The following is a 20,528-nucleotide window of genomic DNA, read 5'->3' on the forward strand; positions in this document are numbered from 1 at the left end:
GTTGCTTGAAATGGCTTTGGCCGTGTTTGGTGACCAGATCTTAATAGCCAGGTACTTTACCACCTTCCTCTTCCCAATCTCACCCCCCCCCCCCCCATTAAATTCAGCCTCACAACATACCACGATTGGAAATGCCATAGTCTCACTTGTTCCAGGCGGTTGGGAGCAGTTGGAACTCTTGTACGGTTTCACATTAAAAAAATTATCTGTGAGTTAATGATAATTATTCGAAAAAATAATTTTGCTCTATTTACTATACAAACATGATGAATTATAAAATTAAATAAACTTATTTAAGGCCGGTTTACTTTGCAAGAAAAAAATGTTGTATTTAAATTAAAATTTCTACCCAAAAAAGCTTTTTTTACAATGTTTTATTTTTCATTGTATTTGCACAACAGATGGAGCAAGGTATATTTTTTTAATAATTACAATTATAACTCACAAAAAAATGCCAAAGTTCCCTGTAAATTCATCTAAAATTAATTATACAGGTTGTATCGGCACGTACCCGACAAACTTTAACCAGCTATTCTTTAGCATATTTGGAGTAAAAAATCTTATGTGCACTTTGCTGTCCGGTAACGTTTTTTTTTTAATGAAAAAATTATTATTCATATTTTCACCACATGTCACCACTGTTTTATCCTTTGTCAAAGTTTGAAAACCCATCTGGCAATATTTTATTCGAATTCCGTTGAATAATGTACGTGTGTACCTATATTGGCGCGCTTTTACAATCACAACGAAATGGCACGGCACCATTCGTCTCATTTTTAACTATTATTATTTAGTGTGTGCGAAAGAGCGAAGACGCTTTTCGACATACTTGCTTATAACAGCTGTTGAACACGAAAAGCAATGCCAATGACAGTGATGTAGTGTGGAAATTTTTATTTTTTTTGTTTTTAATTGAAAAAAAAATGCTACCGGACAGCAAAGTTTCCATAACATGTTTTACTCCAAATGTGCTAAGGAATAGCTGGTTAAAGTTTGTCGGGTACGTGCCGATACATCCTGTATATAATGGCTTTAATAATTTAAGTTTAAATACAAATAAACAAAAAAATAACATGTCCGTACTAGATATTTGCTGAACTTTTTGATTTAAAAGATAATTAAGTATGGGTATTTTGGCCTCAAATCCAAATTTGCTGCGCATCCATTCCTCTTGAAGCTCCGTTGAAACCTATCCCTATCTCTTTGGCGACACATGCTATAGAAAGAGAGGTTACAAAGGAGCTCTCTGCGGCAGGGTTACACACTTGAACAGAGGGAAGCAACGACAAGGCCTCGGCATTTTTAGCTCAAATATTTGCCCGGAAAAATCAATTCTGCGCCTTTTGGCCCGTCACGCCGCTAATGTAAACGCCAACAGAATTATTTATTTTGCCGGAACAGTCGACACAGTAATGGTGTGAATGAATTAGTAACCAGTAACCAAGGTTTAAGTACAAAAGTCCACAGTTCCTCGTCGCAATAGATTGTCGTCATATTATTTCGTCGGTTAACCCCTAGAGTGCCAAAAAAATCCACGGTGGATTTGCCAGTAGCTCACCGCACTTGTCTCGACTTCATGGTATTTTGAACCTTAAAGAATGCTCCTAGCATACTCACATACATTTTATTCCACAAATGAAATAATATCTTTGTTTTAAACCACATTATTAAATTTATATACGTCGACCGGTTTCGGTTGAACTCAACCTTCATCAGGACAGGTCAAATATAAACTAACATATAATACAGAGGAAGATTATTAAGTAAACCATAAAGAAAGAGAAAGTATATAAATGTGAGGGAGAGAGCATCAGGGCAGCGGAGTAGGTAGTGGGGTCGGGGAGGGATATTATTCCCTTGGCAAAAGAAATAATGTATTTAATATTATTCTATCTTGTCGTTTCAGTAACAATATAACGAAAAGTGTTCTATATCATAGAAAAAACAATGGATTCATGATAAAGGACATTGTAAATAACACTAAATTATTAACAATTCCATTTGGAAAAATGTTACTTAACCACTTCATGTCGCTCTTCCACCAATTTTTAATTTATTGATGTTTATCCTCGTTACTAACCGCCGATTTATCAACTTAGGGAAGTATATCCTCGGTACTAACCGCCGATTTGCCAACTTATAGAAATGTTTATCCTCGGAACTAACCGACGATTTGTCAACTTTTGAAAGTTTATCCTCGGTACTAACTGCAGATTTGCCAAATTATGGAAGTTTGTTCTCGGTACTAACCGCCGATTTACTAAATTATGGAAGTTTATCCTCGTTACTAACCGCCGTGAACATCGTTCACGGTCAAAATGATTCCGAAAATCTTGTTGTGAACATTTTTCAGGATTGATTATTCATTCGAATGAAAGTAGATCGATCAGACGCGAAATATTTCGAATAAAATGTAATCGATTATAGAATTGAGATGTTCCAGTTACCGCTACAGATAAATTCCAATCGATTATTTTTTAGAAACGCAATATTTCGATAGTACTCGCTATTCTCTTTAAAATTTGAACTCCGCAAAAGTAAAAAGGGACGAGCTGTATACATTCTATTAAAAGCTAGGACGTAGGCCTGTAGGGCTGGGAATAAAGATATATGGGAGAAACCCCCCCCTGGGCACTAAAAATGCCCTCCAGACTGGAAGAGGGTGAGAGGAATTAAAATTCACAGAGGCTGTGCTCCGGGAGGGGCAAAGGGGGGGCGAATGAGGCCCTCGCCATCAACCCTCCACACCAACGCGATGGAGAACTTTTGTATTATAAACCATTCATCTTACTGAGCATACCAATAATACATTCTGATTCAAATATCTATATTTGGTGATACAATTTTAATCACGTTATTATAAATCGGATATTTGCAGACCTTACATATATATAAATACTTTTTTTGCTGTGCGAAGGAAATTCAATTACTTTGTGATGTAACCTAAGACTGTGGCTTGCTTGTATTAAATATGCTTTAATATTTATGCATTCATTATAATGAAAGAATTGTGGAGATTATTAAATAATGTACGGCTGATATAGGCGTAGTGAATAAGATTAAGAAAGGGACGCTTACATGGTTTGGGCATGTATAGCGAATGGATGAAGGAAAGAATATAAGGAGAATATACGACGCGAATGAGAATGGTAGAAGAAAAGGATACCCGAGGAAGACATGGCACGATCAAGAGAACCAGATACTTGAGTCGAGTCGTGCAAATTTATTTATTATTGGATAATTTGTATAGCGCCGCTTTTGTGAGATATCACCTCAGGGGCGCTTTACAGTTGATGCAGGTATTACAGAAAATATAAATATTACAAAAATAGAGTGAAGTTAAGTAAAATGAAGTAAAGGAACAGGTGACACGAAGATAGAAGATGGAGACTCTGCAGCAAGAATCCCAGGTGGTGAAGAAACTGGTCCAGCTGCTGCAGCGAAAGAGTCCACCGCGTCCACCAACAGTGCCAGCACGAGGTTCGTCATCCGTCCAGGTATGTGTCTGCTGCTAATAAAGCGCTGACACACTATCCTCTCACAGATACCAGACCTTGGCAGCACCGCTGTGACGTTCTGCGAAGATAGAAGATGGAGACTCTGCAGCAAGAATCCTAAGTGGTGAAGGAACTGGACCAGCTGCTGCGTCACAGCAACAGCGTCCAGGTATGTATCTACTGCTAATAAAGCGCTGATACCTCACATAGATAAGAGACCCTGGCAGCACCGCTGTGACGTTTGGCAAGTCCATCATTTATCTCTATGTAATCCTGTTCCTGGTAATTGTTGAAGTGGTGCATTCTGTCCGCAATAAAAAGCGACGGTTGGGTAATAAATTACTCTGGGCAAAGTAAAAAACTTGCCAGTGTCCAAGCTTGCCCAATTTCCGAGAATTTTGTTGAAAACATCTGGAGTGCATTTACCGGTCGCCGTTCGTTTCGAAAGTCCAATATTTTTGAGCAAATTTCAGAATATTCACTTTAAAACACTGCACTCAAATCACATATTATAAAGTTCTAATAATTATTAAGTTTATTTTTATTTAAGTTCAAATGTTGATTGATTGATTTTAAAAATAATTTCAAAGGAATGTTGCCTTATTTCCCTTGAAAATACTAAAAAAACACAAAGCGGTTGGAGGAAGCATTAGGACGCGTCCTGCTGCCACGAAGGGCGCTACAATAACGGAGTCGGAATATCAGAAGAGTATGCTTGAGACGTATGAATGTGAATGAGGCAAGGAGTGTGTGCCAAGACCGCGTAGTTGGGCAGTCCATCGCGATGTCAGTTAGCATTTATTATAAACAAACTTTAATTCCGGTCGGTCGTAATAAATTAAATAAGTTCGTGGTTATATAAAAAGTTATTATTGTTTTATTTCGTTAATATGTAAAACCACAAAGTGACTGCTTTCTGCCAACATTTAAATATTTGGTTCGTTTGGTCATCATCATCATCATTGATTGCCTTTTGAAACATAAAACATCGATCTAGTTTTTTTAATTTTTTTTTGACCGTCGGTGGCCGAGTTGACATCGCGTTTGGGTCCCACCCAGGCGTAGTGTGTTCAATTCCTCGGCTGGCTAAGTCCTCCATCACAACACAAGCATCATTTTCAGCTTACTGTGGTGGTAGTAGGAGATTTTCAAATATTGTCAGGTTATTCGTATCCTGGGAATGTTTGACTTTCTTTTAAAAAAAAAAAAAAAAATTAAAAAAAGATTCCAAAAACCCTCTTCCTACCACGCGCACTTTTGGCTCCACCGCGATTAACTAAGAATATAAAAATGATAACATTCAGAAGGCTTGCATTGTATTTTCTTTTAAAACAAATACACAAAATTAAACTTCCTTATCCACCAATTAATTCGAGTGAGAAGGGGTTAAATAGAAAGTAAAATAATCAAAATAATCTGATCGTATTATTATCTAATAACTGTACAGTTTACGATAGTTGTAAACGGAGATGGCGCCCTCCGTTATTTTCAAAAAGATCCGTTGAAGTTTTTAAAAGTTCAGCTATGTATTTGCCTATTGCTTTATCATTCGATCAGTGATACCAGCATTCTATCAGATCAAAACTAACATCGTGACACGTTTGAATGATTTATTTCTTACTTTATCGATGCGATAAAGATTCGACTGTCTGTGAAAAGCTCGACATCTGAATTGAGACAAATTGCGTAGTCACTTGTGAATGTAGCCCAACGGGGTATTGGGCAATACTTGGAGCATTCTCGCAGGCAGCTTTGCGGAACAATAAACGGTATGTTTTCAAGACCTTGGCTTACAAAACTACATCGGCAGTTTTGCAAAAAAAGGTGACGATAAATACGCTAGAAAATAGCTGAACAATGTGACCTCGGACCTATTACGGCAGCTAATTTCTAGTCAATACTGTGTATAAAACAGTGGAAGGTCTAAATTTTCATAATGTGTCACTTATGCATGTTCAATTCCTAACCATTTTCTTCCTCGCTGGCATTGATTTGCATACTGAACATATTAATTAAAATAAAATTACTAAACGTACATACCTTTACACAAAGCAAACACAACATACGAAGTTTATACCTAAAGACGTTGTCGCAACTGCCGTATTACTAGAGATGGAAAAATTTCGTTTTAACTAAAAACGCGAAAAAATATTTATGGTTCGAAAATAGGGCATTTATAAGTTTTCTTTGCGTTTCAAGGCATTTGAAAGTGTTTCCAGTGATTTCTATTTCTCGAATTAACGCGAAAAACGTGATTTTGGCCGTATTTCAGCTAAATTATTCTATTTAGCGAAATAGGCGCGAATTTCCCGAAAATACCGGGTATTAAAATATATTTGTGTTCCGTAACGCCGATTGCTTTTGACAGGCTGTGTAGTAACCAATCGTATCGTCAGAATTTAAACTGTATAGTTTAAGTTCGCACAAGTCAGCTAAAACGACGGAGAGCCGTGAGCCGAGCCAGTTGAAAAAACACTGTTCGTCCTGTCAATTCTCGATCGCCGGTTGTCTAATCGGAATAATCATAAGACGTATTTTTATCGCAATTTACTTTAAAACAACGAGTGTTAAAGAACCACAATTCCGTTCCAGTGCTGACAGATGAGGCTTATGCAGATTTCACCATCATTTCACCGGTAAGTTGATTGTGAAGTAACGTTACACATTGTGTTTCCGCATTCGCCTGTCAAAAGCCATATGATTAATTTATTTGTTATCTGTGTGGAATAGCCCTTGAGTCGGCTATTCCAACCCTTGTTCGTTCCTCGAACAATGTGAGAATTTAAAAAAAATCGATATTTACATTACGATTTTTTATAATTTTGTTACTATTTTATGTGTAAATATTTAATATTTTTGTACTGTAGGCTAAAATTTCTTTTTGACATTACACAAATTGTGTGAAATAAATGACGATTATTGATGTTAATCGCAATCTGCATTTGTTGTGTTTGTGTTCGACCCGTACTTAGAGTTTCCTTCCTTATTAATTTAATATTCAAATTATTAATTTTTAATCTTTCACATGGAAATACTTGCAAATGAAGGTTAAACATATATTTCACCAAAAATACTTAAAATATGGGCTAAAAAAATTCAGGAAATATATTTTTTTCTATTTTGCTACAAAACGCTAAATTATGCCTCAAAATGCTATAAAACGCTAAATTTCCAATTGTTAATGCTAAAAAATCTGAAAATTAATGCTAAATTTTGCCATCTCTACGTATTACTAATATAACTTAATTTTAACATACGACAGCATAAAACACCATCACATAACAAAGTACACAATTACCATCGATACATTCTTTTTCGGGCGGCCTAGCTTTGTTTTTTATACAAATATACAGTTTTATTCCGATATTGATGAAATTTTGCACACTTGACCTTCAAAACAAGAAGAAGTTCACTGTTTACATCTGATTCCGAAAACCGCGTAAAGGCCGCGCAACGCCGTAATCCAACACAAATGTAACTCTTTTCTTTTGCTTGTTATTCTTTACATTTATTTATCATGCGATACATAAAAGCTCTTTATTTTTAAATAAGTAATAAAATAAAAGTATGTAGGTATCTTGTAACGACAAAGGTAGGAGGTATAGAAGTAATATTCCATAATCCATTGTACATTTAGGTACAAATGTAGTTTTTAAAAGACTTCGATTATATATAATATCGAATAACTTAACGGGATTGAAAATTACGAAGGCAACGGAAGAAGATAAAGGTAATTACTGCATGAAGATAGAACTGCGGTACTCCATAACCAGTAGCATACAGATCGAGCGATGGAATGCGTTGTCGATGATTGACTAATTTACAGATAATAATCTTTATTTGCCGACAGCAGATAGGCGTAGAAGCAACGGTCACTTATTGCAAATAACATTATAGTTCAAGGCGAGCGAATAAAAAGTTAGCTGCAGACTATCACGTTTCACCCTGAATGACCACAATATCCTTATTAAAGTTAGCTGCAGACTGTATCACGTTTCACCCTGAATGTCCACAATACCCTCATTAAAGTTAGCTACAGAATGTATCACGTTTCACCCTGAATGACCACAATATCCTTATTAAAGTTAGCTACAGACTGTATCACGTTTCACACTTAATGAACACAATATCCTTATTGAAGTTAGCTAGACTGTATCACGTTTCACCCTGAATACCTACACTATCCTGATAAAAGTTACTTAAATTTACTTGCGCACGCCGGGATTTGAAGCCGCCACCTCTGACTTGCTAGTCGAGAGTCTTATCCCTCAACCACGGAGGCCGTCACTGATACAACATGGCATTACTGATGCAATGTAATGCCATAAAATTATTTTAGCTACTAAAAACCTAAGAGTAATTATTTACGCGAAGTTACCCCAGTAATTATTGTCGTGCGGGGTTATTCTCATCGAAATGATATCGCTTCAATCTTCTAGCGTGGCCCAAGCAATATTTTCCGCTTATAATAATGGTAGTAGAACGAAATCAAATATTAACGTGTTATTAGAAAATGTGTTTCTTTTTTTAAAGGGAAAATTTGAACATAAGTCAAGCTAATACGTGCTGAAATGATTATTAGAAAATGGTGCATATTAGATAGAGACATGTGGGGTGTACCATGTTAATATGATGTATGTAATGTTTATCTCCCACAGCGTCGGAGCATCAGGTGTTTGTAGGAGGCTTCTCGGGGTCACGTGTCGCGGAGGACATTGCGCGTGTCTCGGCTGACAAATTGCTCCACACACACACCTCCGTACCGTATTTCTCAAGACACAAGACAGTGGAGCAACTACATTACAATGCACTAAATCTAAACAAGTCGAACTCGGATAATGGACTTTAAAGTTTTATCAGCAAATATCTCTCGACAAATGTATAAAGTAGCATTTAAAGAAACGCTGTGAACTTTTTCATACATATATCATGTTAAATAACAGAACTCAATGCGTTTTTTTAATAATTTTCTGAGCGTAATTACTTTTCAACTCAGCATATATATAGAAAAAATAACATACTATTTTTTAGGACCTTAAAAACTTAGATCAAGGGAAATATGTTAAAAATTAGTAGAAATCCGGAATGCGGGGGCTTTTAAGGAGTAGAAAAAGAGGATGGTGGTGGTTTTTCGAAATCTCGTCTAGAAAGTGACCATTCTCTTGATTTTAAGGTCGAGTGTTACAAATTTTAAAAACTCGGAACAATATTGTAGATTGTATAAAAAAACCGTAGGCCCGCCACGCTGCCCGCCACCTCGTTCGTTGTCTAAACAAATAAATACAGGGTTTTCCAATAAGAGGTGTTATTTTGAATAGCCCGCTATTTCGGTAGATGTTACTTTTGAAGCTGTCATTTTTTGACATTTGACAAGTAGAAATTACGCCATTAATAAAAATGGAACGATACACGCTTCAACAACGCATTGAAATGATTAAAACTCACTCGAATGAATCAAATGCAAATCATCTTGAGTGATGAGGCCCATTTCCACCTCGGTGGCTTCGTCAACAGCAAAATTGTCGCATCTGGGGCTCGGAAAACCCAAGAGTTATTGTTGAAAAGCCTCTCTATCCTCAACGTGTGACTGTTTGGTGCAGTTTATGGTCCGGCGGAGTCATTGGACCTTACTTTTTCGAAAATGAGGCTGGAGCAACAGTTACGGTGAATGGATTGCGCTATCGAGAGATGATTAATGATTTTTTATGGCCGGAATTGGATGGTATTGATCTGGACAACGTTTAATTTCAACAAGACGGCGCTACATGCCACACAAGCAACGAAACCATTGATCTTTTACGATTGAATATCAAAATAACACCTCTTATTGGAAAATCCTGTAGATAAGTAGATAGATAGAAGAAGGATTACAATTTATAGTCTAAATTATTATGCTAACTAGTGTTTAGGGTTCTAAATAACTATGTACTGTGATAGTTTTTATAGCATTCACATAAAAAGTTAGTCTAAAAAGAGTTTGTTTATTTGTAAAAAAATGTTAGTGTGAGATGAGATGGGTGTAATATCTAATTTTTGACTTATGACAGTGTTGTTGTGGAAGTGCAATGTGTTCCCGAGTCTAAAGAGATAATACACTCAGTGAGACTTGTAGATGGCGAACAAGTTAACCTACCCTTAGTGTTAAAGGGAGATAATAAATCAGACTAATAACAAAAAAAGGTGTTCAGATTCCTGTATTATTTTAACACTCTACAATAAAATAGCAAAATTTGTTGAAGTTTCACTGAAAACTGTAGAGGTCTGATTTTCAAGAAATTTGAACAGCTTTTCAGTATACAATTTCGTGGTCAAAGGCGACTATGTTCGAATTTCGACATATTTTCCTCTATTCCGTGAGTTTCAATAAGGAAGTTGAGTAAAAAATATTTAGACTTATAAAAAATATGTTCATGTAGATCAAAAAATATCGATTCTAAATATATAAATATATTTCTATATTATTATTCTTAGAATTAGTCAAACTTTCTTGAAAAAGCATTCAATAGCAATAGACTGTATACGCTCCACGATTGGTCGAAAGAATTCTGACGTCACATGTGTCGTGATTGTACGTACAACAGATCACCTATGGTGCATCTCTTTCTATTACATGAGAGATGGTCGGTTTAGATGAGAGAGGTGTATAGGCCAAAGGTTTATTTGGGTTTGTCAAATATATGTACGTATTTGTTGTTATTATTATATGAAATGGATTTCTAAAGATACATATTCGTATAGTGCTTTATAATAATATGTTGTTTATTGCATAACTTAGAAGTTTTTATTATTATACATGTCACATAGCATGTGATACACTTCAGGCCGCCGGCCGCCCAGAAAAGTCAAACAGTGAACTGGGCTGTAAACCGTTATTTTACTATTGGTCTTTACTTTTCTGCGCGGTGGTCCTGAATTCGCGCGGGGAACGTCAACAAGTAGCGACGGCAATACCGTACAAGTACCGTACCGGGCGAGAAAAGCAAATATTCTAACTTAAAATATTAATTCAACTATGAAATCTTAATCAATTTTCTTTTTTTTTAATAACATCAATTCTAATAGACTGTTAACATTGGTAAAAAAATTACTGGAATTCCTTGTTGAAGAATTACAAATTTTTCGATACAAAATGCTTATGCGACGTGGTTTTCACAGTTCGAATGACGTCACACCACACCCCGCCTCTTACCGCTCGTTTTGGCGGGCTTAGTAAAATTTAAACTTTGAGAATTAATTTAATTATGAAAACAAACTTTAAAAAAAAAATACCAGTATTTAAGTTTGAATGCGAACATTGATAAAAAAAAATTAAAAAAATGGGCTCAACTTCCTTATTCTTCAATAAGATTTAATGTAGAAACTCTGAACAAGTCGGGTATGAACTACGGGCTAAGGGCGCTGTACAAATATATAATACATTTTTACAATGATCTATGTTATTACTAACTATATATGGAGATAATATACAGTACACTACTCAACTGGTAGGTCACTTGAGATTAACACTTAATTAACATTAACTGATTGTTTATTAGCGAAATTTAGATACAGGATTTAGGACATAATTGAAAAATTGGATATAACTGGACTTTCTCTCAGGAATGGTATATTTAATTTAAGGGCAGCTTAAAAAGGTAAGTTTTTAGTTTAGGACTGAATTCTGTTGGACTTGTTATTGATCTTAGTGTACAATATTGCAATAAATTATTCTCTGATAATGGAGAACACGTGAGGTGAACTATCGCAAAACTCGGGCTAAATACATTCAGAGTTTCGGGTTTGGGTATCGCCGCCCCGGTAACCATCTATTGGATAACCAACACTTCTGCCATACGTCATCCCAGGTGATGAGGTGTGTTTGGGATGCGCCTGTCCACCATCTGAGTTGCGTGCCAGATCGGGAGAGGCTGGTTTGGGGAGACCCTTTGACCTCTGCAACTTGTCTCTCGACCCATCGCCTTGCGCCGCAGAGGGAGGGATATATTTATACGACACTCTTGAATACACTGATCCCTAGATTCCTACCCACCCCTCTTACCTATTATGTTAAATTACTGATGAAGAGAATAAATAGGCTCTCTCAAAACGCCGACAGCTTGTAAAACAAGCCACGGCTAATCTAACTAATCTGATCTGCTAACTAATCCGAGCATCCTGAGCGGAGATACATATTCTACAAGGAGAGATTAATAATAAAAACAGTTTTGTAAATAAGAAAATGGGTCGCGGTTTAGATGGAGGTACTGTCCAGAGTACAGTGTGCCAAAGGCTACATCGCTGTTTAGGCTGCGACCAAGCGTGAATATTATTTGAACATTGTACACAGTGTGTGTAGACCTCAATGCACATAACATTGAACTACAAACTAGGCACAGGTACAACACAGTTGACTTTGCAGCCGGTTTACAGTCATTGTAGATATTGGGAAAAAAGTCGCGGTGTAAAACCTCCGCATTTTATGACCGGATCTGAATAGCCTGGTAGGTATTTCCCAACCTTCCTCTTCCCCATCTCCGTCCTTTCCCGAAGGACAGTTGGGACTCTTGCGTGGTATAAAAAATAATAAAATATTATATAATCTATTTCATTTCGTAGTTGTGCAGGATATGAGAACGGAGAGGTTACAACTTAGGTATAACGTAGCTATCAGTGGTACGTCTATATGAAATGTACACTTTACAGACCGTGTACCATAATTTGGCTCGTTTTTCACATGGGAAACAGACTGGCGCGGCGCGGAGGACAAACACGACAAAATGTCCTCACAATGAAAACATACGGAATCCTGCGCCGCGTTGGGATTAAAACTTTCAAATTGAAAACCGCGATTGGAAATTTTATTTGCACGTTCCCAGAGATTTAGGGGCATTGGGACCAGAAGGAAAATCAATAGGCAAACATTTTTTCGGGTGAAGAAAAATAGACACAAACATCGAGTTTCGATATTCGGTACCAACGAGCAGACGCAAAATACAATCCAAAAATATGTACAAAATACAATTGGCATCTAGAACGTATAAACTGAGAAATGAGTGCCAGAAGAATATACGGTTATAGGTAAAATGATCGTATAATAAATGATCGTAAGCAAACGATCGTAACTCTCAAATGATCGTAAGCAAAATGATCATAGACAAATAATAAGCAAATGGTTGTAAGCAAATAATAGTGTCTTTGTGTCGCGTTAAAGTACAAAAAAATGATCTAACGGTGTTATGGCTAGTTTATTTATTTATTAATCTTTAAAAAACATTACATATTACAGTGATCTTTGGATGTCCAACTAGGAGATTAACCCCTTTTAGGACAGTCAGAAATAGGCAGATTTATTAAATGCGATTCTTGTTTTAGATTTTTTTTTTGGCTAGTTAGTAACAACGTTTTATTGAGTCAACTGTATCGGGCCTTTTTGGAGATTTAACATGATGATAATATCCCTCCCAATTTCTTATTAACGACGCAATAACATACACTCAACCCCCTAAACATGCAAGTACGATTTCCCACTAGGTTATACGAATTTATGATTAAACCCCTCCCAAGGTTCAAAGGTACAAAAAAGTATATTCACATAAATCATTTAAAATAGCACTAGACTGGCGGGCTTTCCTGTCTAGGTTATAAATAGTCAGTTCTCCGTATTTGCGAGATAGTTCTTCCAAGTAAAATACAACCCGTGGTCTGCGGTTCTCAGAAACCTGCGGGAGTCACTGCTCACTGTTCACTGCGGTGCGAGACTGCGGCTCATCAGAAGGATGGACGCTGAATTTATTATATCAATCAAAGATTTGTACGGAATAGGTACTGAGAATAACACAGCGGATTCCAATTACTCCGTCGTGTGTCTCTGTGTCTGTAACTCCGGTTCAATGAACTGTAGAACTCTTGTTTTGAATATAGTATAATATTCTGAAAAGATTTTCTTATTGTTATTAAGTTTTTTTTTTAAAACTACATTTTAATTTTAAGTTGTCTTTTGTGTATTCTACAACATATATTTTTTTAAATATTAAAAAACAATTTATTTATAAACAAGTTCCACTATGTTCACAGAAAAAATATTTTAATTGTCATTTTCAAAATTGGCACTGATTTGTCGAGAATTCAGACAATAAATTCAATAATAATAATAATTACAAAAATAACACTATTTCAGACAAAATAAGTCAATATTTTGATACCCACCAAAAAACGAAATCCTTAGAACAGGCTTTATAATATCTAGTTTGGAATTAATAGTAACCAAACAGCATCTGCTTCGACTTATTTTGCGACTGATACCTAAATAATATTTAAGTGTGATCTATGCGTATTTTGATCTTACTTCGGGCAAACCGGCAAAACATTTCTAGTTGTGTTTTGAATCTTGCATAATATAAAACTAATCTTGCTTTGTGAAGTATTTTGATTCTATGTTGTGCATATTTATTTTATTTGTTACATTTTTACTCTACATTTTGTGTAATATTTATTTATTTATTATCGTCCTGTTGGGCTTTTGAAATAAGTTTATAAATAACAACAGTTTATAAGTAACATAAACTTAAACCTGTAATATGCAAAACATACTCAATTTATTATAAATAACTTGCGCGACTTGAACGACTTGAATTCATATGCAAGTTATTTATAATAAATTAAGTATGTTTTGCATATTAAAGGTTTAAGTTTATGTTACTTATAAACTGTTGTTATTTATAAACTTATTTCAAAAGCCCAACAGGACGATAGTAAATAAATAAATATTACACAAAATGTAGAGTAAAAATGTAACAAATAAAATAAATATGCACAACATAGAATCAAAATACTTCACAAAGCAAGATTAGTTTTATATTATGCGAGATTCAAAACACAACTGGAAATGTTTTGCCGGTTTGCCCGAAGTAAGGTCAAAATACGCAAAGATCACACTTAAATATTATATAGTTATCAGTCGCAAAATAAGTCGAAGTAGATCTAGGGCACCTAAACAGTTCATTCAATGAGACTTGTTGTGTCTTCTTCCATCTGCCCTGACGATTGCACGGTTGTGCCGAAACCGGTTGGCATGTTATAAATAACATTACTATATTATGTCTGATGTGAAACGTTCCCACTAAGGGGTTTTTCGAATTGCTGCTCCACAAAGCATACAAAGAAAACACATTTTACAATCCTGTCAAGTGTTCCGCGGGGCCCACTTTAGCGGATAGAACACAGGGATAATTAATAGATCTCATATTTTCTATTTGCGAATATTCATAACCGGCAACAAACAACGTTGGTGAATTGGGTTAATGTCTCGGTTTTGGATACTCAGCACGCGCTAACCGTAAATTGGGTTGGATACTATTTAATTTCACCGTTTATGCTTTTAAACTGGATGATATCTCTCTGTGTTGGGAAAACAAAATCGATCTGCGAACGCCACCCGCTGCCAAGTCCCTGATATTGTTTGTCTGGCTAGGTTCGCTTTGGAACTCTCGCTGAAAGGAGATTGATACCAATATGATGTATAGTGTATGTAGCCCAAAGGTCCTACTAGAATCTAGTATATACTATGTATTAACCCACATGCACCGAAAACAACCCCCCGTGACACCGTGGTCATATTATTTACCTGGGATAGAAGGGTCCTGAAACACTTATTTACAAGTCCTGCCAAGAATTCTAAAAAGGCAAATTTACATAAATTACGAGTAGTAATCAATTACAAATCAATTGAAAGGTCCCCGTTAATCGCCGATTTTAGGCGCGTTTTAGCATTCTATCAAAGTGTAATAAGCTGACAAGCTAAACACTTTTTTCAAATGCTGAAACGGACGTAGAATCGGCATCTCAACTGTCGATGGTCATTTGATGACAATGTAGCATTTGAATTTCTGCGAAACAACTAGGCTTAAGAATCTAAAACAACTGCTGGAGTTAGTCACTATCATTAGCAATGTCCATGTCCCACTGTCGCTTACAACATACACGCTCAATCCAACTATACCGTTGTCTCATGAACTGATATTTTCCACTAACTTATCCGAGAGAGATTTTAATAAAATCAACTAAATGAACTAAATAAGATATTCCCCCCAACCGCCTAACCCAACCCTTGTGAATGTTTTGAATCATTTTCACTTCACTTTAATTATATTCACACAATTAGATTTACAAACATATTATTCCGTGATTTTTCACAAATCTGCGCTAGTACTAATAAATTAATAATAGTAGCTGTAGGCAGACTGATAGAACCTAAGCGCAAGCCAAATACTAAGTTTGGTGATCGCGCTTTCGGTGTATCTGGGCCGAAGGCTTGGAATAAACTCCCTCCGGAAGTAAGATCCATAACAAGTCCAACAGAATTCAGGTCTAAACTAAAAACTTACCTTTTTAAGCTGTCGTACCCTTAAATTAAATATACCATTCCTAAGAGAAAGTCCAGTTATATTCAATTTTTCAATTAAGTCCTAAATCCTGTATCTAAATTTCGCCAATAAACAATTAGATAATGTTAATTAAGTGTTAATCTCAAGTGACCTACCAAGTAAGTATTGTACTGTATATTTTCTCCATAAATAGTTAAGTAATAACATAGATCACTGTAGAAATGTATAATAAGTTTGTACAGCGCCCTTGAGGTGATTTTGCACAAAAACGGCGCTATACAAGTCATCCAATTATTATTATTATTATTATTACTGATGACTTAAATCGCAGTGATAGGAGTTAAGCAGAGAGACGACATTAAGAAAAGGCCGATGGACGGGTGATGGGGCACGGGTGTGGTGTACGGACTAGGTGTGGGTACGGGGCCTAAACAGAAGCCTGCGTCTGCAGCCTGCTTGCCGAGACACATCACACGAGCTACGAGCTCATCCCCTCGACTACTCGACTACTCGACTACTCGACTCGCTCCGTGGAGATGGGAAATTGTAAAATGTTTTATCGCCGATCAGGACGGCAGACGCCACCGTGTAAGATCGAATTTTCCTCGAGGAGAAAAGAAATAGTGATTTGTAGCTCAGCTCCAGATTTCCCAACGAAATTTATACCAAAACGGTAAGATTTTATCTCGAAATTGGTCAACGCAAAAGAAGCTCTTTTCCAAAAGTAAAATCAAATTCATATCGAAATCTTTAATCTGGGGCAAGTTAGAACTATTAACCAGAATACACTTTATTTTATGTTATATATCGCATGAGCACAACTGACCAAAGTCAGTGGAACTATGGTTTCCTCAAATTGGGGAATGCTGTGAGGAGGAAAGGCAATTTTCGGCGTCCTCTACCAGGGCGACACTGAGAACCGTATCATAATATTGTTAAATCTCTACCTATAAGAAAAATCCCACAAAATTGTATACACCGTTTTATGTATTTACCCAAGATTTCCGATATAGTTTTGACTGCACCTTCAATATAATGCGCCTTCTAATCCCAGAGTAGGTTTCGGAGGTCCTTATGATGCATATCAATAACATACGTAGCAACTTTCCTGTTTCAAGTTGACTTTCTCACTAGAGTCACTAGGCCGGCTAAGCAACTTGCAACTAGAAATTCAGAAACCTGAAACTACCTTTCAAGGATTGGGAGGCTAAACCTTTGGTAACAGAGTAAACGAGCATTCAGTTACTAAGCATGTCGGACCACATTTTTAATTACAACTCGTACCGGTAGGTGTAGTAATATAAGACAACTAATGAGCGAAACGATCCGCGATGTGCAGATTTTACTCACGTCACGAAAATATGAAAAATCGCACGAAATCCCCTTTCAATTTGAAACGAAAAAACCCGAAATAATTTAAACCAATGGTTCTCAAAGAATACGGATTGTTATCATCGGGTTCTTACTGCAATTCACTAATTAGAGTTCGAAAAGATCGAAAGAAATTTCACACAAATCTGCACATAGACATTTTCGTTTCACGTAATAAAGACCAACTAGTTTTAAATCCGTAGATTTTTTGTATCCACAAAATTCACACTAGCGACGCCACCGACTGCAAAGTTATGTGTGTCAATGTGATAAAGGAGCGTAGAGGAGTTTTCCCTGGGAAACTAGGTCGGGACTATAGATCTATGTAAAATACGTCCCAAAGAACGTTCCTTCATTGGCCACATGCTCACAAATGAAAAATGTCATGTCCCCTCAACTTCAACTAGGGAAGGTGGCAGTAAATTTTCTGAGGAAATTGGACCAGGTAGATATTCCGTTTCTATTTTGATCTGCAAAACATTGTGATACTATACAGGGTGTATCGGCACGTACCCGACAAACTTTAACCAGCTATTCCTTAGCACATTTGGAGTAAAAAATGTAATGGGCACTTTGCTATCCGGTAAAAATTTATTATTCATATTTTCACCACATGTCACCAATGTTTTATCCTTTGTCAAAGTTTGAAAACCCGTCTGGCGATATTTTGTTCGAGTTTCGTTGAATAATGTACGTACGTACCTACGTTGGCGCGCTTTTACAATCACAACGAAATGGCACGGCACCATTCGTCTCATTTTTAACTATTATTATTTAGTGTGTACAAAAGAGCGAGGACACTTTTTGACACACTTGCTAATAACAGCTGTTGAACACGAGAAACAATGCAAATGACAGTGACGGAGTGTGGATTTTTAATTTATTTTTTGTTTTTAATGGAAAAAAATGTTACCGGACAGCAAAGCGCCCATAACATTTTTTACTCCAAATGTGCTGAGGAATAGCTGGTTAAAGTTTGTCGGGTACTTGCCGATACACCCTGTATAGATAGATAAGTAATACATTAGTTTGATGAATTAATTGAATGCTCTCTGATTCACACACAGTTTCATTAACAACTTAATTGACAGCCCTGCCATCGTTGCTATTACTAAATTCCATGTGCCGACTAGGAACACAAGACAAAATGTAACATTCTTCTGCAATACAACTAACTATCGGACACATTCACTAACCAATAGGATGCCTGATCTGGGCAACAAGTTTGGGGATACTATTGATATATTTATTGACTCCATTTATAGAATCAAGCGTAATCTATACAAGCACTTTGTTGAATCCTACAAATTATAGAAGCGTTGGTAATCTAGTTTTAGTGATTTTTCCAATACTATATATATAGTATTGTTCTAGTTTCTTACTGTTGCATGTTTTATTACTATTGTTTCATATTCAGTTCACTGTTATTTCATGATTTAAAAATTTTGTATATAATTTTCGATAGCTAATATGAATGTTATGTTCTACGCGTCATTATGAAGAAACCCTTCAGATACTCGAGCGACGCTCTCTTCAAGGAGTTTAATGTGCTTGATGTTCGACAGTGTTACATAAAAAAAATAACAATCTGCGTCCACAAAAATAAAAACAAAACGATAACAGTCGATCATAATCATCAAACCAGAAGTAAGAGCAGAAACGACCTTTCTATTCCAACTAGTAATACTGCGGCTTATCAAAAAGTTTTCTCATACCTGGGACCAAAAATATACAACAAAATCCCCTATCAATTTAAACTGTGTGAATTATCAGCCTTCGGTACTAAAATTACTAAATGGTTATTAGACTTAGGTAGGACAGATTCCGAAAAATTATTAAAAAACGTAGTCTGAGTTGATTTTTTCGATTTTGTATTTTGTATTTACCTAAAAAATATTTTTTTATTTTTCTTTCTTTCATTGATATATTATATTTTTATTTTATATTTTACATGTACCTATCTGGATTTTATTGTTTATTACTGCTAAATTGTATTTTCCTAAAAAAAATATTTTCTTTCTTACATTTATATGTTATATTTTAATTTTATTTTTATATTTTACATGTACCTACCTGGAATTATGTACACTCAACCTGCCAATTTGACTGTCCTAAAACGGGAAACTTCCTAGTTGGACAGTCAAAGCTTCCTTTTATATTTGTATATCTTGTATGTAATAAATGTAAAAATAAATAAATAAAAATAAATAAATAAAATCCACGTAAAAGCTCGGCTTGGCGTAAAACCAAATAAAAAAGAGTTGTTTCGGCACTCGCCCCACAATAAAAGAGTTGTTTCGGCACTCGCCCCACAATAAAACACAAGTAATATAAGTATAATGACTCACCTCTAAGTATCTGGTATAGGAAGACCTTGATGTGATCTGTTGAGAGATGCTGCGGGGAAACGATGATCTTGTGGAGGTCACTCTGCAGTAACTCTGTTATCACATATCTGGAGGAATCAAATGTTAAGGAAAAACCAATTAACAACAAGAACACGATTTAATACTTATAAACATAGAAAGACGATACGAATCACAGCAAATAATACAAATATAGCCTACAATTGAACAGAAAACAGCCCCTTCAATCGGTATAAATGTTTCTAAAATTATTATCACACAACGATGTGAGCTAACTTAAGATTAATAAATAAATATTCGTATAATGTGTGTCGGAGTTCGCTGAAAGGTTGTCTCTATTTTAAAGGTGATATAATATGCAATGCTACAGATATAATAAAGAATAAAAAAATAATTGATACCTCTCTACGAGAGTGTAAAATGAAAATCTCATAGGTAAATATAATATCCACTAGGCAAAAATGTTCTGGTTTCAACCGGTAAATGGTATTAGGATGGATTATTGATACTTTCATTACGAAAGGCCGACCTAATTTACCGGAATCGGAATATTACGGAATCGATGTTTTTTGTGGTTTCTACAAATTACAATATCTGTGAGGAATGCGAACGCTTCAAACTAATGGCAGCACACAGATTGCGGTAGAAAGTATGAATCTTGCGACCGTGTATCAATTTCATCACACCGCGCCGTAGCCTTTGAAATGGACTTCCACGAGAGTCAAAGTCTTCCTTAGGCAAACAGCTCGCCTCACCGCGCGCGGGATAATGCCGCCGGATTATCATAAGCCGGAGAGAGCCTTTCTACCCCCAGCCATCCAGAGAACAGTCTCAAAACAAATTCCCTGCCTATTTCAGTTTAATCAAAACAAATCTACTCTAAACGGTTAAAGTTTTTTTCCGATATATAATATGAGAGAATATTAATTTGT

At 35.9% G+C, this 20,528-nt stretch overlaps 1 protein-coding gene across 5 annotated transcripts in view; it reads right to left on the bottom strand.

Moving 5' to 3' along the window:
- The window catches only part of nmo (serine/threonine-protein kinase nemo), a 161,792-nt gene that overhangs the window by 28,970 nt on the left and 112,294 nt on the right, over positions 1–20,528 (bottom strand). For all 5 annotated transcript variants that reach the window (XR_016302489.1, XR_016302490.1, XM_089634260.1 and 2 more), the window contains exon 4: positions 19,579–19,685. Coding sequence is in view for 3 of the 5 variants with exons in the window: in XM_089634260.1 (XP_089490386.1) it covers positions 19,579–19,685 (107 nt within the window). In the remaining 2 variants the exon portion in view is untranslated. The remainder of the gene's footprint in view (positions 1–19,578; positions 19,686–20,528) is intronic.

The sequence above is a fragment of the Hesperophylax consimilis genome, chromosome 8 (assembly GCF_061612785.1).
Source record: "Hesperophylax consimilis isolate HC1 chromosome 8, BYU_Hcon_1.0, whole genome shotgun sequence".
Taxonomy (NCBI): domain Eukaryota; kingdom Metazoa; phylum Arthropoda; class Insecta; order Trichoptera; family Limnephilidae; genus Hesperophylax; species Hesperophylax consimilis.